Consider the following 15,653-nt stretch of genomic DNA (forward strand, 5'->3'; position numbering starts at 1 on the left):
TCCGTCTCCATCATCCTTGAAAGTTTATAACGTCATCACGGAATCAACTGGATATACAGACATTTACAGGCGCCGGCGCCTATCATTTTGACGCTCTGTAGCGTCGTTACCGGACATGGGTTCTTATTCTAAATATTATGTAGTCATCTTCCTCTACGAGTCATATTAGTTTGTATCGCAGGGAGATAATAGTTTTGTGTGTGACAGCTTATACTGTTTTCTTGGTGAATTCACCGATGAAATATTCTCAGACTGTCAGACGAGCGCAAGTTGTCTTTAAGTTACATTTCTACGAGTTTTCTTATCGTCACCTTGAGGAGGACTGTCAGTTTCTGATGGGATGTGACCTTTTCTCACTATGGAACAGCAGTATCCCTAACCGAGTGGGTAACAGGTGATCCAAACGACAAACGAGTGCCTCTGCAAGTGTGTGTTTCGGCCTTTGATGGTGGTTGTGCGGCGGAGGCTTTTGGTGGCTAAAGCCGTTTCTCTTGTGGAACTTCGTTTAAAACCGTTGTCCCGGGGCCGAGATCGCCATTTACTCGCATTTTCACTACGTGTTTGAAGACAGCGTCAGAACTCATTGTCACATACAATATATCGAACGTGTGTTGTCGTTGCTGTGATCTACAAGTGAAGACTTGTCTGCGTGGTTGAGGGGTATTCTTGTTACGTGCTCCACACAGTACTGCGGGGTACAGAGAAGAGTGGGTATGGTTATAGCTCGATGATACTTTGTTCCAACACAAGTACAGGGTGGCGCACGAAATGTGTTACCAATTGTTTCTTTCGCAATTTACGACGCACATTAGATATCCCGCTGGGATCTCTACAGCAGTACCAGCAGGGCTTGGAAAAACAAATGAGTTACGAAATGACGTGTAATTCACAATACTGCCGCTAGGAGACTAGTAAGCACCAATGGATGACGACACAGCAACGATAGGCAATTGTGTTACTTTTACATGAAACGAAAAGCCTTGTTGTGATTCAGAGGCGTTTTCGACAACAGTTTAACACACGATGGGTCTCTTGCAAGAAGACCATCCACAGGTTGTACGATAAATCTGTACAGGAGGGAACAGTATTGGAAGCGAAGCGACCTCGGTCTAAGCCTGTTTGTTCGCCGGAATATTGAAGCGGTACGAGTTGCTGTACAGAGAAGTCCCGGGAAATCGTGTAGAAAGGCAGCAGTGCAACTGGGAATATCCAGACGCTCCGTTCAACGCATTCTTAAAAGTGACTTCCATATGTACCCATACAAGATGACCTGTGCACAGAAGCTCACTGAAGAACACAAGCAGTAGAGACTATTTGCTCAGGTGGCGGAGAATAGGGAAGAAACTCTCAACAACGTTTGGTTTTCAGACGAGGCGCATTTTCATTTAGACGGTGTGGTTAACAAACAAAATGTACGCTTTTGGGCCACTGAAAACTCACAAGTGCTTCATGAACGACAACATTATGCTCCGAGGATTACAACGTGGGCAGCAATTTCCAGTCACGGACTTATTGGACCCTTTTCCTTCGAAGAAAGTGTGAACAGCGAGCGTTATTTGAGCATGCTTCGCAATAGCTTCATTCCACAGCTTCTTGCTACTGCATTGCCCTTCAAAACACAGTGGTTCATGCAAGATGGAGCGAGGCCACATGCTGCAAACACTGTGTTGGAGTTTTTACACGAGCATTTCGACATGCGGATCATTTCACTCAGGTTTCCAGGTCACTTCAATGACAGACAAAATTGGCCCCCCCAACAGTCCCGACCTCAATCCATTTGACTTTTTTCTTTGGGGGTACCTAAAGGAAAAAATTTTCCCGAAACGTCCACGTGATTTAATGGAGCTCAGAAGACTTTTCTACAAGATTCAAGTGAAACTACGGAAGACATGTGCCGTAGGGTAATCACTAACTTCAGTGTTCGTTTGAAGGAAGTTAGGAAACGCAATGGTGGACATATTAAGCATGTGCTGAGTTAGAACAAATCTCCATGGACGGCTCTTCATTGTAGTATATGTTCCTTTCAGATTGTATTGACAATAATGTTTATATTCAAAAACAAAATGATAACACATTTCGTGCGTCACCCTGTAGGTATTTCAATTAATATGGATTAATGAAAACCTCTGTAGGAAAACATCGATAACATTTGATGCACGTTCCCCACATTCCCCTGTTCCATAGATGAAATACTTCAGTTAAAATGAGATCTTGTTGGTTTTTTCAGGTATGAATCCTATAGGTCGTGTTGGATTCGCGGAGAAAATGAAGGAGTAAACACAGTGAGTGTACTGTAAACTGTGCACGACTAGGACAGGTCTTTGTGTCAAGGGGAATATGGCAATACAGGCAGGTCTGTCAAAAATCTCAGATAGGAATTTAGGAGATCACAGGAGTGGCACCTGTGAAGGTCTGCACCGGGTACACGTACTCTCCAGTAGCATTACAGATGAATATAAAAATGGTCCCAATAGTAACTTCCGAGAGACACCTGCTAAATTACTTCAGTTTTGCTTTTTCGTTACATATGCAATATGTATCAACACTTGTTATTCTGTTTCCTTTCGTGGTCATACATCTTTGTGGATGATCGTCATATTAAAGAAATCAATCAACTTACGACAGATGTAATAGACTGATAACTCGTAGTAATATTCGATAACATGAGACAGCAGATACGAAATGTGACGCTATGTTGAAGCGGGATACCTGCTCCGCTCGCTGCGAGCGGGGTCCGTACCGGAGAGAGCGGGCAGTAGCGAGCCGCCAGCCGACATGCACACATCTCTGCCGCTGCTGTTCGCAGCCATCTTCCTGTGGATCGGCGCGGTATCGAGTCGCCGTTATCCAGCTGAGATCGTGAGTAGTCCTTGTCATTAGACGCTTTCTTGCTGCTTCATTTAATGCGACAGTGACGTCAACACAGCCGATATCGGTGTACCGCATTACGGGTGCGACAGTCAAGAGCAGTAAACTTTCCAGTACGTTTTTTGAAGTTAGAGCAGCTTTGCAGGAAACCTTCCGTGAAGTTTGGAAAAAAGGAAAGAAGTAATGGCAGAAGTAAAAATGACAAGAATCGTGAATCGTGCCTGAATAGCTCACTGGGTAAGAAGAAAAGTCGAGGTCCCTGCTTCGAGTAGCGGTCCGGCAAACTATTTTAGTCTGCCAGAAAGTTTGAAAAGAACACACACACCGCTATAGGGTGAAAAAATACGTTGTGAAGAATTGTGATCGTTTGATATAGCTTTCCGATGTGTTCAGTGGTATTATATTACAGTTAACGTTGCTAATGCCGTAAACGTAATTCCAAAAATTATTCCCATAATCGTCCACCAGAGTGCCATTGTACAGCAAGGAAGGTTCTATATTTTAACGCATGACTGTACTGTTAACGAAACAACTTACATCAGGAAAAGTGGTAAAATTCATTACTCGTTCGCCAGTAGTATTAGTGTTTCAGGTCTCTGCATTACTTCTCAGAGAACCTTCGCTTAGTACTTCGTTTTTATCGTGTGTTTTCTATATCTTCTTACCGTAAGCTGATTTTCAATTCTGCATAATATTTGTACTCAGAATTCTCATTAACCTATATTTTGTAGTCTTGCGTTTATCCTCCATTACAGACTACTGCCCTTTCGTGGAAACTTTACAACGTAGAGCAGGTTCCCGCCCATTATTCTGGTATGTGTTCCTCCCGAGCTATTTCTTATATCCCGTCATTCTCCTTTTTTCCTTTTCTGTTTAATGTTTGACATTGTTCTGTAACATCAGATTTTAAATGTTCACAGTTCTTCATTCTATCCTTTTTCGCAGTTCTTATTCTCTTACATTAAATTCTATGATGCAGACGCACAATTTCAGAAATTTCTCTCCGTCCTACGTAAAAATATTACACCGGCGCTCTTCTTTTGCTGAAGTAAGCTCTAATCGATAACAATATCTTATGAGATCATTCTTGATTGTTATACAAGTCTGTATCTTCTTCTTCGCTACTTCACTTCGCCATGAAATCGCCTTAATTGGTGCAAGCCTGTATCTTTTACCGTAATTGTTCCTCTAGGTATTTTTTGTAAATAAACTTCATTCTAATCGCTGCAGCTAATTATACCTAAATTAATGCTTTTCTCTGAAGGTCCTGACAGGGAATAAAGAGAACAGCTACTCTACTTGGGAAAAAAATTTGAAATAAATACTATAATTTTTTTCAATAAATGGCTCTGAGCACTATGGGACTTAACTTCTGAGGTCATCAGTACCCTATAACTTAGAACTACTTAATCCTAACCAACCTAAGGACATCACACACATCCATGCCTGAGGCAAGATTCAAACCTGCGACCGTAGCGGTTGCGCGGTTCCGGACTGTAGCGCCTAGAACTGATCGGCCACTCCGGCCGGCAATTTCTTTTTATTTTTTTCAAAGCGGCTAAGAAAGCAGCATCCTCGAAAAACAATGAATTATTTCTGAATAAACAGGAGAGTAAAGCACTAACTTGCAGATTGCTTTTAATATACCATTAGGATATTATATTTTCAAAACTTTTTCTTCCTCTTTAGCATAAAGGAACCCTGGATGGAAAAGAAAAAAATTGTCTCTTTTTATTTTTCCCTGAACACAGAACTAAAATTATAGTCTTTACATTCAAGTGACGAAGAAAGTACTGTACACAACGAAAAAGAACTCAGCAGTTTGGTACACAGTGGACCCCTAATCTCTCATTCCTCAGCGCAGTATGAAGATCATTGTTAAAGTCGCTGAAACATGGATATCAAAGCGTCTTGTCATAGGTTGTTTGCCATCTTGGATGTCAGGCCTTCTTCACTCTCTTTTCTGTCACTCTGAGTCATTTTTAGCTTAGGTATGTTAAACCTAAATTCTGTGCTGTATAGTTTGTCCATTAGGTTGAGTACTTCTTCTGAAGATTCCGTATTTCCGTTAAAATGGTGTCAGGAGTCAGGCTGATGGATGTTTTTTAATATATTTTCCCTGTATCTGGGTCTGAGATGTTGATTATTCTGAGAAATCTTTCAGTCTCCAATCCACAGATTACGGACATCAGATAAATACTACGCGAAATTGCAGATTATGAACGATGTATTGCGTAACACAGACGCAAGTACTACTCAAGACATCGAATAAAAGTTGCTCTACAGCATTAGTAGGGTTCAGGTAAAAACTTTTTCTGTTTCTCAATTTATTGTTTGGAATATGTTTAATGAAACGACGCACTCCTTTAAAGACGTTCCTTAGCTTTTGACGAGTAAAGTACTGCGTAGTTCGTTAATATAGTTTTAGAAATCGTTTTAGAAATGTTGCATCTTGGAAGGAGGACAGTGAGTTAAATATGTGGTCAAAATCTTCAGGCACGGAGCAGCTTCACCATCGTTGGGTAACTACGTCTGCTGACTGCTAAGCGGGAGTTTGCCTGCTGCGGTCGGCATCCGAGGACGTGCTGTGTTTACGTCGGTCGGACGAGACGAACATGTCGCAGGAGAGTACTGAGACTAAGCCGTTCGACGACAGCAACTGTATATACCCACCTACTGAGCACATAGCGATCATGGAAGAACTTCGGAAGAATACGTTCAGATTTAGCTTCCCGTATGGTTGCGCTAAACAGCGGATAACCGGGACAAACGAGCGGCATATTGTGAAACTAGGTTTTCCTGCAGCAGATAAACTGATCAGCCGGAACTTTATGACTACCTGCGTAACAACCGGTATGTTCACCTTGGGAACGGATAACAGCGCCAGCGTGGAAGCAGCGAGGCCTTGGTAGATTGCTGGAGGTAGTTGGAACCACGTGTGCACGTAAAAGGCATATAATTCCTGTGAATTACGGGGAGGGGGGCGATGTGCTTTGACGCCACGCAAATCATATCCCAGGTGTGTTTCAGATCTGGCGAGTTGGAGGGGGGGAGGCACGTCAGTTTGGAACTCGCCACTTTTTTCCTCGAATCACTCCATCATACCATCACTCGTGGCCTTGTGACATGGAGCAATATTCTGACGTGGTCTGCAAGCAGTGTACGATACTATTTGGCCGTCATGGCACGATCTCTACTGGACCCCACGTGAATCTTCCCCAGAGCGTAATGGAGTCGCGGCTGGGTTGTCTCTGTACCACAGTACGGGTATCAAGGTTGCCCTGGAAGACGACAGATGCATGCCCTCGCATCAGCATGATGCAGAAGGTGTCGGGATTCATAAGACCGTGCAATGCTCTGCCGCTGCGGCAATGCCGAGTGCCGATGCCCACGTGCCCATTTCAGTCACAGTTGCCGATGTCGTGTTGTAAACAGTGGTACCCGCATGGGTCGATGGCCGCTTGAGCCCATTGTTAGGAGTGGTCAGTTCACTTGTACTCTGCCCGTATACTCAGCCTACGACGCCAGGGGTAGGCCGCCCAATCCCACGACGTCTGGACGTGGTTTCACCTAGGTTTCGCCACGCACTAAGACACTCATCACAGAACTCGTTGAATACCCTACAAGTCATGTAGTTTCCGAACTGCTCGTACCTAACTCCGGGCTATCAGAATCTGTCCTCGGTCAAACTTAAACAGACCGCACGCCTTCCCCAATCTACTTCCGGACAGCATGCTCACTGATACTACATACGCCGTGAGTGTGTATGATAGCAGTCGTTCCTCGACAGGTGCCGCAGCTCTCGCCTGGTCGGGTTTATATCGATAATAGCTCTGTGGTTGTAATGTTCTGGCTATCAGTGTATGCAGTGTGTTTCAAAAATAATTTTACTAACTTCTGGGACAAGTTCTTCACAGCAGAACATGGCTCTGAGCACTATGGGACTAAACTTCTGAGGTCATCAGTCCCCTAGAACTTAGAACTACTTAAGCCTAACTAACCCAAGGACATCACAAACATCCATGCGCGAGGCAGGATTCGAACCTGCGACCCGAGCGGTCGCGCTGTTCCAGACTGAAGCGCCTAGAACCGCTCGGCCACCCCGGCCGGCTAGCAGAACATGAGAAAGAAGTCACAGTAAATTAGTTCTCTAAAATGCTTAAAATGCATAAGAGCTACGAGCACTTGTTCATCTGCGATACTGTGAAACACGTATCTTCTAGTGCAAGTTCTTTGCATTCCATATTTCGGGAAAAGGTAGTATGGACCAAAACAAGGAAAAAATGTCGAGTAAACGTGGGCTTTAGAATGCATATCTTAGGATCCATGAGCACTTGTTGAATAGAAAACACGTGTTTCATAATAGCGATGATTAACGAGTGCTCATAGCTCGTAGGGTATGCATTACAGAACACATATTTACTCGAATGCTTTCCTTGTTTTGGTTTAAGGAGCCTGCACCCAGAGTCGGTAAAAGTATTTTTGAAGAAACGTCCCCTTTGAACAATTATACATGACTGTGCTTAAACTGACACACAATATTTTTAGCACAACGCAATCTGACTTTCAAAAATCCCTACAGCTAAATAAAAGATTCAAACTACGGAAGGCACTAACTACTGATAGGCATAGTTAGCAAATGAAATATTTCAATAGAGAACAAACAATGTATTTACCTTAATAGTGTTCAAAAGTCATAATATATATAGCAGTTCATGACATCTCTCTGATGGACACAAGTCCAGATCATCCGCTCTCAAAACTCTGCCATTTCTCTCCCCACATCCACCACTGCTGGCGGCTCACCTCCAACTGCGCAACGCTACGCGCTGTTACAGCCAACTGCCCAACACTACAATGGCGAGTATTACAACAATGCCAACCAGCCACAGACTGCACACAGCACAGCCAGTGATTTTCATACAGAGCGCTACGTGGCGTTACCAATATAAAAACCTAAAGAGCCTACTTACAGTTTCATAATAGCGGTGATTAACGAGTGCTCACAGCTCGTAGGGTATGCATTACAGAGCACATGTTTACTCAAATGCTTTCCTTGTTTTGGTTTAAGGAGCCTGCCCCCAGAGTCGGTAAAAGAATTTTTGAAACATCCTGTATATGGAACTCAATTTTGCTCTAGAACGTAGTTCCTGTTAAAGTTAACTCAGAACTAGTGTGTCAACGATTCATTGGCAAGACTAAAGAAAAGGTTGGTTTTGTGACTCACTCGAGCGAAATTATCAAGATACAGTATCAGTACCGCTGGCTGCTTTGGAATTATGCACCATAAAACGGTAACGGAACCAACATATGCTGCCGGGACTAACAGCTTAGTACAACTAGTGATTCGGGCTAGCAACACATTAGAACAGCCGGCCACTGTGGCCGAGCGGTTCAGGGCTGCTCGCCCTCTGTAATAAAAAACTGAGTAAGGGAATCAACGATCAACTTGAACGGATGTCTTGTGACGTCCGCCCAGACCAAACGCAACGAAAAAAAAAAAAGAGCTGTTCTAGGAGCTTCAATCCGGAATCACACGGCTGCTGCGGTCGCAGGTTCGAATCCTGCCTCGGGCATGGATGTGTGTGATATCCTTAGGTTAGTTAGGTTTAAAGTAGTCCTAAGTGTAGGGGAGTGATGACCACAGATGTTACGTCCCATAGTGCTTAGAGCAATTTTTTGAACATTTGAACAACAGATTACGGGCGAAACGCAAAAACATAAGCCACGAAAATTTAGGATAGCCCACGAGGCCCACAGTCGAACCGCTTAGCTGACAGGCGAACGAGTCACTGATACAACAAACTTCGTTCCATTTGCAGCCTCACACACAATCGGGAGATTTTCAGCAAAGAACGGAATATACTACCTTTCGTGACGTAGACATGGCTCTAACTGAATCACCAACAGAATGTCAATTTCTAGTAACCACTGAAAGTCAAAAGGGTGCAATTACACCAATACATAAAACGAAGTCATTAGACAATGCTACGTCATTCTCTCACCTAGATACACGGTAGGGACAGTCTAGTTCTAAACGAGCCATGGCATCAAAACAAGCGGATACTTCCAAATAAGAGGATAGAAAACAACGAAAAGTTGGGAAATCAAGTAATAAACAAACTGGAGACCTTCAGCTGTCGGTTAAAAACGATACCAAGACGCATGCAGCTGAGAATATACATTCATTAATGGAACATAACGGCAAAATTAAAGACGGCAGGTGTGGCCGAGCGGTTCTAGGCGCTTCAGTCTGGAACCGCGCGACCGCTACGATCGCAGTTTCGAATCCTGCCTCGGGCATGGGTGTGTGTGATGTCCTTAGTTTAGTTAGGTTTAAGTAGTTGCGAGTTCTAGGGAACCCATGACCCATAGTGCTAAGAGCCATTTGAACAATTTTTTTGCAAAATAAAATTCCACGTCCGGAACCGCAGTATGACCCAAAGGTTCCCCAATGTGAAGACGTATCTGCTTAGGCGATAATCATGAATAACAGCTAAATAAAATTTCATCTCCGGAATTGCAGTATGACCCAAAGATTCCCTTTCTGAAGAAGTGTCTGCTTAGGCGACAATCATGAATGCACAAATGTATTATTTAACTATAAGGAGGGATCAAAAAGTTTCCGTTTGAGTGTACTGGTGCAGCATACATACAACCTAGCGTGATTCCCATGCGGGTATAAAAGCATCGAAATGTAGACAAGATGCCAGTATGGCCTTTGAACTGCAACTTTTTGATGCCCCTTAAATCAGGAATGGGCAATAATTTTGGCTCAGGGGCCCTGCATTAGTTAACTTTGCATTTGAGAAAAGGTAAAAATAGTTACATGAAAATTCTGACTGTCTTGGCAGGCCGCACAAAAACCATTAGCAGGCCGATATTTGCCCACACCTGCCTTAAACTATAAATGTTACGAGGGTATTTTCTGCCATCGAGTTACTTGAATTATGACAGAAATTACGAGAAACAGTTGATGTGGCCTTTTTGCACGAATTATGCTCTCCTCAAGTTGCAAATTTCACCAGATTATCACAATGGTATCAGAAGCCGGTACAACAGTTTTGTTCAGGCTCTGCTCCTAGCTGGTAGAGGCACCACATGCCTCTTTGACATACAAATTGTAAACATTTATGCACTACCAGGGTCTGGAGCTCGGAGCGACAGAATGCAATTATTTAAAGTGCATGTAACCTAACGCCTCACAAATTTCGGACCGTATACGATTGTGGTGGGTCATTTTAATTGCGTGCTCGAACAGTGGGACCAAATTCCTTATTTTAATTACTGCACCAATCTCTAATTGATGGATGAGTGGTGCTAATGGATCTCTTACAGTCAGCCTAAAGCTACGTCACAACTGCTGTTGTTAGAAGTCTTGATACTATATACTCTTACATGTAAGTCCTGTTGGATATAATAGACTGTGAAACACTACCACTTAGTTTCTCGGAGCATCCCGCCTGTCGCTTTCTCTGGCGCCAAGAGTGTCAACCTACTGACAGAACCAGAAACTCATGGCTGCTAAACACAAGCTACCGCACAGAGGGATAATTATACCAATGGATAGCAGCCCTTTGGGACAAACGTGTTTTTTCCCGGCCGAGATGCAAAAGCGGAATGAATGGTGTCTCAGATATTCCAAGCCTAAAATTGCTAATTTTTGAAAGCATTGTACTTGGACGATGGCCCAAAGGCGACGACATACTCAGTTTGTTTCACAGCGCTCAGAGAACGATATGAAGATCCTGACCATCCACACGAGAACCTACCACGCATCACAACATTACAAGGCTAAGATAGTCCACCTTACTAGCAAAGCAGCAAAAGGATATGTAGTCACTTCGAGGGATGGAATTAATTCAAAGCACAAGCATATGTCATGTAATTAAGGAATACAATCGAGATAAATAACAACTCATCGCCATTTTCGTGGATTCGCACAGACAAGTTCATAAGACACAAAACGCGGTTAAAGACTACATAATCCAGCATTTTCAAGAACCCTACATTGCCGTAGTTGCCCCTGCCATACAATTTCCGACGTGACTTGCTCGATCCCCAGACTATACGCAGAACGTGGAGGACGCGAACACCAGACTTTCTCGACCCTTCGACCTTGAAGATCGAACGCAGATCTTAAGCAAAGTTCTAGTTGATAAGGCGTACGGAACAGACAGTATCCTTACGAGCTTTTATAGGAGATTTGGGCACTTACTGAGGCCGCATCACCTGCAGGTCTTGACCCTAGAACATTAAAGGGGAGAGTGGGGTGGGGGGGGGGGGGGGCATTTTGCATTGATACTAAACCATCGAAATCTTACTACTCCATATTTTATTCAAAGGGGATATAATTTATAATTTATGCACCAATTAATTACAATTATGTCACCAGTGGTGTGCCACATACAAAATAAGAACAAAATGTCCTGTTTTACAACCTATACTAACAATACCAGACTGACGGGAACGGTGAATTGTACCAACTGCAATCATAAATTTTACGAGGGTTTAGTAATTTAGGGTTAAATGAAGTTTCAAATAGTATACGATTACTGGAGACTTTCATTGAGGGAATAACGGTACTTATAGCCACGGAATCCAAATCAGCAATGTTGCAGAATTGTCGAACTATTGCGTGGCTTAACGCTAACTTCAAACTATAAACTCGGGCACTTAAAGCACGAATGCGGACATTCACCAGCAAATATTGGGATACTATCAATCTAGCGCGGTATTTAGTCGATCTATGAGAGTTTCTTGCACTATACAGAATCGTTGTATAAATGCGAAAAAGCCCTGGTCTACGGCCTCATCGAATATTCCTACCTAAGACAATACTTATTGACTTACTGCTTTGAGCCATACTTCGTTCAGTGTATTTTGCACACCAAAACCAGAGTTAGGGCCTATCAGTCACACACGTCACATGTAAATTTGCACCGAAGTTCGAGACAAGGATGTCCGCTATCGGCGACGTTACATGCGTGAGCCATTGAACTACTTCTGCGGCGCCTACATTCTGACGTCAGGAGCTTCACGTAAATGACGACCTTAGCGTCGTCCTTGCTGGCAAAGTAGATCTGCGTCTTACGGAACAGCTCATACAGGGTCATGAAGAGAATAGCGGCGCCATCGTTAACTGGCAAAAATCGCCCCTGCTACAGGTAGTTCCCACATGTCATGCTCTGTACGCAGCTCGGTTTGTGCATCTCAGCCAAACCCAAGCATACGTCACATAAACAATGGATGAAGAAAATGCTATCCTTTTGGATAATCTTACGGGTGCACTGACCGAGGTATTTTTAAGGCAGCCGCTGCTTGGGCAGTCTGGTCGTCTGACATTAACCTTTACAGTGACAGCCACATCCATTTACAAATGCCCCTTGGGTCTGCGCAGTACTCTAATGTATTACAATATAGTTTACTCGAGAATTTCAATTCCTATCATTTAATGGAATTTTGTAACTAAATTTTTGTTCAACGCCTCTATGCCATTCGACTCGTATCCGTCGTTATTCATGCCTGAAACAGAATCCCCGCAACGTTATGGCAGTCGTATTTCATTATTAGCAAGTAACATTTTGAGAGGAACACCTCCACCGTTCTACAGCTTTTTTGTACTAGCAAGTATTTCGGCGTCCATCAGTACACCCACTTTACAGGAGTTAGCCATGGACAGACTGGAGCAGAATTTGGAGAAATGTTCATAAGAAATTCTTACATTCAGATGTCATATCCTCTTAGGTTGACGTAATCTACGAGAAGATTCCAAATAGAATGATGTTGCACAACATCAGTCCAACACCAGGTCCGCACTAAAGAAAGTGTCAGTTACGGTATACTCTCGCTCATTTATCCATTTTGAAACTAAGTCTTTAATTACTTTTTATCAGACACAGCCCAACAGAATTTTCCCTAACAAAGACAACTCACAATCTATTCATTTATCACCCAAAATATACAAGCCCAACGCAGTCTGACTGCTATACCGTGACAACGTGACTTCCATTAATTAATGCAGAAGAATAGCCCTGAATTGCAAGAAATCCTAACAATAATTCAAATCCAAAAAACATTAAATTAAAGATATATGAAACTACCTCCAGCCGTGTTAATTGCCTAAACTCATTTCCATCACGGATCCCGATAGTGGAAAGCCCTTTCTTTTTCATAAGTAACACATAAAGTCTTCATAACACGAACTACAGGAATTGCAGCAAGTAGCAACAAAAGCCAGCTAAATAAAAGGATTCTGACTAGTATAGACTTTAGCTACTAGGAGGCACACGGTTAGCAAAAGAAAGATTTTGTTGAAGAGTAAACAATGTATTTAGAAAATTTTACCTTATTCATGTGACATCCAGTTCCAAAAATTATATAGTTGTCAATAATTCCACTACGTAAACATTATCAACCATGCATCCATTATCATACCTTTCCTTGCATCTTTTTGTATAAGAAATTTCATCTCACTCTACTTTGCGTGTCCTACCAACACAGAATCTCTATTAAGAAAAACATGTCCATACACTTCTGTATGTACTCGCTAATTGCTAGTCCATCCAACCACATAATCTCTTGTCGAGGGCTCAGAGTGGTGTCAGCGTGTTTCGGTGGTGTCTATAGCGCTGCCAACATATAAACAGGCCACTTACATAGCCCCCCTTCGCCCCTCTAAAAATCAAAGTGTATTGCGCTGTCGCCAAGAATAAGTTGTTAAAATTTTTTATATTAACAATATAAAATAGAGCAAATGCACACAAAGGTTAAATAATATGCTGTTGGTCAATAAAGAAAAAAATCTCCTCACAGTCCCTAAAGACAGTCCTAATAATTCATCAGAAGAGAAGTCTACGCCAGTTTTACGCACAAAAGCTGAGCACTATACGAAAATACACAAGTAACTAGTGGACAGTCTTGAGGAAGTAGTATTGTCCTCCCCACAGAAAGGTAGTGCTGACTCTTGACATGAAGATTTCATTGGTATCGTAAGATTTGTAACACAGGTCTGCAAAAAAATATTTTTTGAATGATGTTTGAAATTTGATAACTGACTTTTATGTACTTTGCAGCGCTGATTTAAAAACTGCAATCCATTTTTTTTTGTATCACGTCAGGTTTTATCACAGAAAAGGAGTATCTTTGGGTATAATAACAAAATTTAAGCAATTTATCACATTTTTTCCAACGTTATAAAATTTTATTTTATTTATAAATCATGTTCTATACTAAATTTCTAGTACTCTTCCATTTCTCTTTAAGCTCATAAGTCCTTATAATAACGCTTTCGCTTTCAGTCGAAGCTTCTTGTATTGCTTTTCCTGCTGTGAACTCGTTGAGGATCATCTCTTTTTATCATCCGGCAGAAGTCCGCTATCATGTTGACGTTCCATCTTCCTTGATATCTTCTTTCCATTTCTTTGATGTCTTGGTGGAATCTTTCGCCCTGCTCTTCACTTACATCACCAAGGTTTGCAGGGAAGTAGTCAACATGTGAGTGGAGAAAATGAACTTAATGCTCATGTTACAGACCACCTTCTTAAAGTTGTCGAGCACGTCTGCGACGAATGTCTTGTAGTTTGGATCTCTTTTGTTTCCTACGAAACCGGTAACAACTAATTTAAAAGATATCCATGCTGCCTTTTCTTCTGTTTCCATTTTGTCCACATAGTTGCGACCTTTCATTAGTTTTCTAATGTCTAGTCCGACAAAGATTGCTCCATTTAGCTTTGCCTCTGGCAAGCCAAGAAACTCTCCACAAAGATGTCTTAAACATTCCCCTTCTTTTGGAAATGCCTTAACAAATTGTTTTATCAGCCCCAACTTAATATGAAGTGGTGGAAGTAACACCTTTTTCGGATCCACAAGGCTTTTCCTCTCAACATTTTTAACCCCTACCTGTAAGGTTTTCCTCAAGGACCAAGCTTTTTTTATGTAGTGTTGCTTTCTGTCTCTACTGTCCCATTCACAGAGAAAGCAAGGGAACTTTGTATAGCTACTTTGTTTACCAAGCAGCATTGAAATCACTTTTAAATTACCACATAGTGTCCATTTGTGGTCAGTAAAGCAGAGTTTGCTTAAAAGCAGTTCAGGATTTTCGTAACATTCTTTTAAGTGAAGCGAGTGCCAAACTGGTATAGAAGCATACTTATTGCCATTGTGTAGAATTACTGCTTTAAGGGTTCCTTTTGAAGGATCAGTTAAGAGTCTACACTCATCAGGAGCATATTCTATTTAGAAACGTGCCATAAGTCCAGGAACATCACTGCAAAACACCAGGTCACCTTCTTGAGGAAGAAAGATACAAACTCGTTTTCCCTCGATCGATACCAAGAAAAGGATGTACCCAGAGCCAACTTATGTTCATCTTTCCATCTAGATCCTAAGACGTCTGCCGATTCTTTACAAAGGCCTAGGTCTCTAACTAAATCGTTCAGTGCAGATTGTGAGAATGGAATGCGATTGGTTGTGCCAGGATCATAGCAACCTCTGTCTTCTTCACTATCACCTTGCTGAACTAATGGCTCGTGATCATCTATACCGTCCAAAGAATCTGGAGGAGAGGGTATTGGTATTTCAGGTCCATGAGGAACAGGGTGAATGGCTGATTGAATGTTAGGGTAAGAAATATCCTTTTTGTTTTTCAAACTGAAATCTCGTACGTTACAAGAACAAAAATAGCAGTCATCACTATGATTTTTGGGCTCCCTTCAAACAATTGGTATTCCAAAATGTGAGGATCGCTTTTTACGTTGAAACCATTGCCTCAGTTCTTCAACACA

At 42.2% G+C, this 15,653-nt stretch overlaps 1 protein-coding gene across 1 annotated transcript in view; it reads left to right on the forward strand.

Moving 5' to 3' along the window:
* The first annotated feature begins 2,765 nt into the window (after positions 1-2,765).
* Positions 2,766-15,653, forward strand: part of LOC124805331 (venom carboxylesterase-6-like) — a 140,096-nt gene continuing 127,208 nt past the window's right edge. The window contains exon 1 of the mRNA XM_047265852.1: positions 2,766-2,859. Within this exon, the coding sequence (XP_047121808.1) occupies positions 2,776-2,859 (84 nt within the window). The 5' untranslated portion in view covers positions 2,766-2,775. The remainder of the gene's footprint in view (positions 2,860-15,653) is intronic.

This window comes from Schistocerca piceifrons, chromosome 7, assembly GCF_021461385.2.
Source record: "Schistocerca piceifrons isolate TAMUIC-IGC-003096 chromosome 7, iqSchPice1.1, whole genome shotgun sequence".
Taxonomy (NCBI): domain Eukaryota; kingdom Metazoa; phylum Arthropoda; class Insecta; order Orthoptera; family Acrididae; genus Schistocerca; species Schistocerca piceifrons.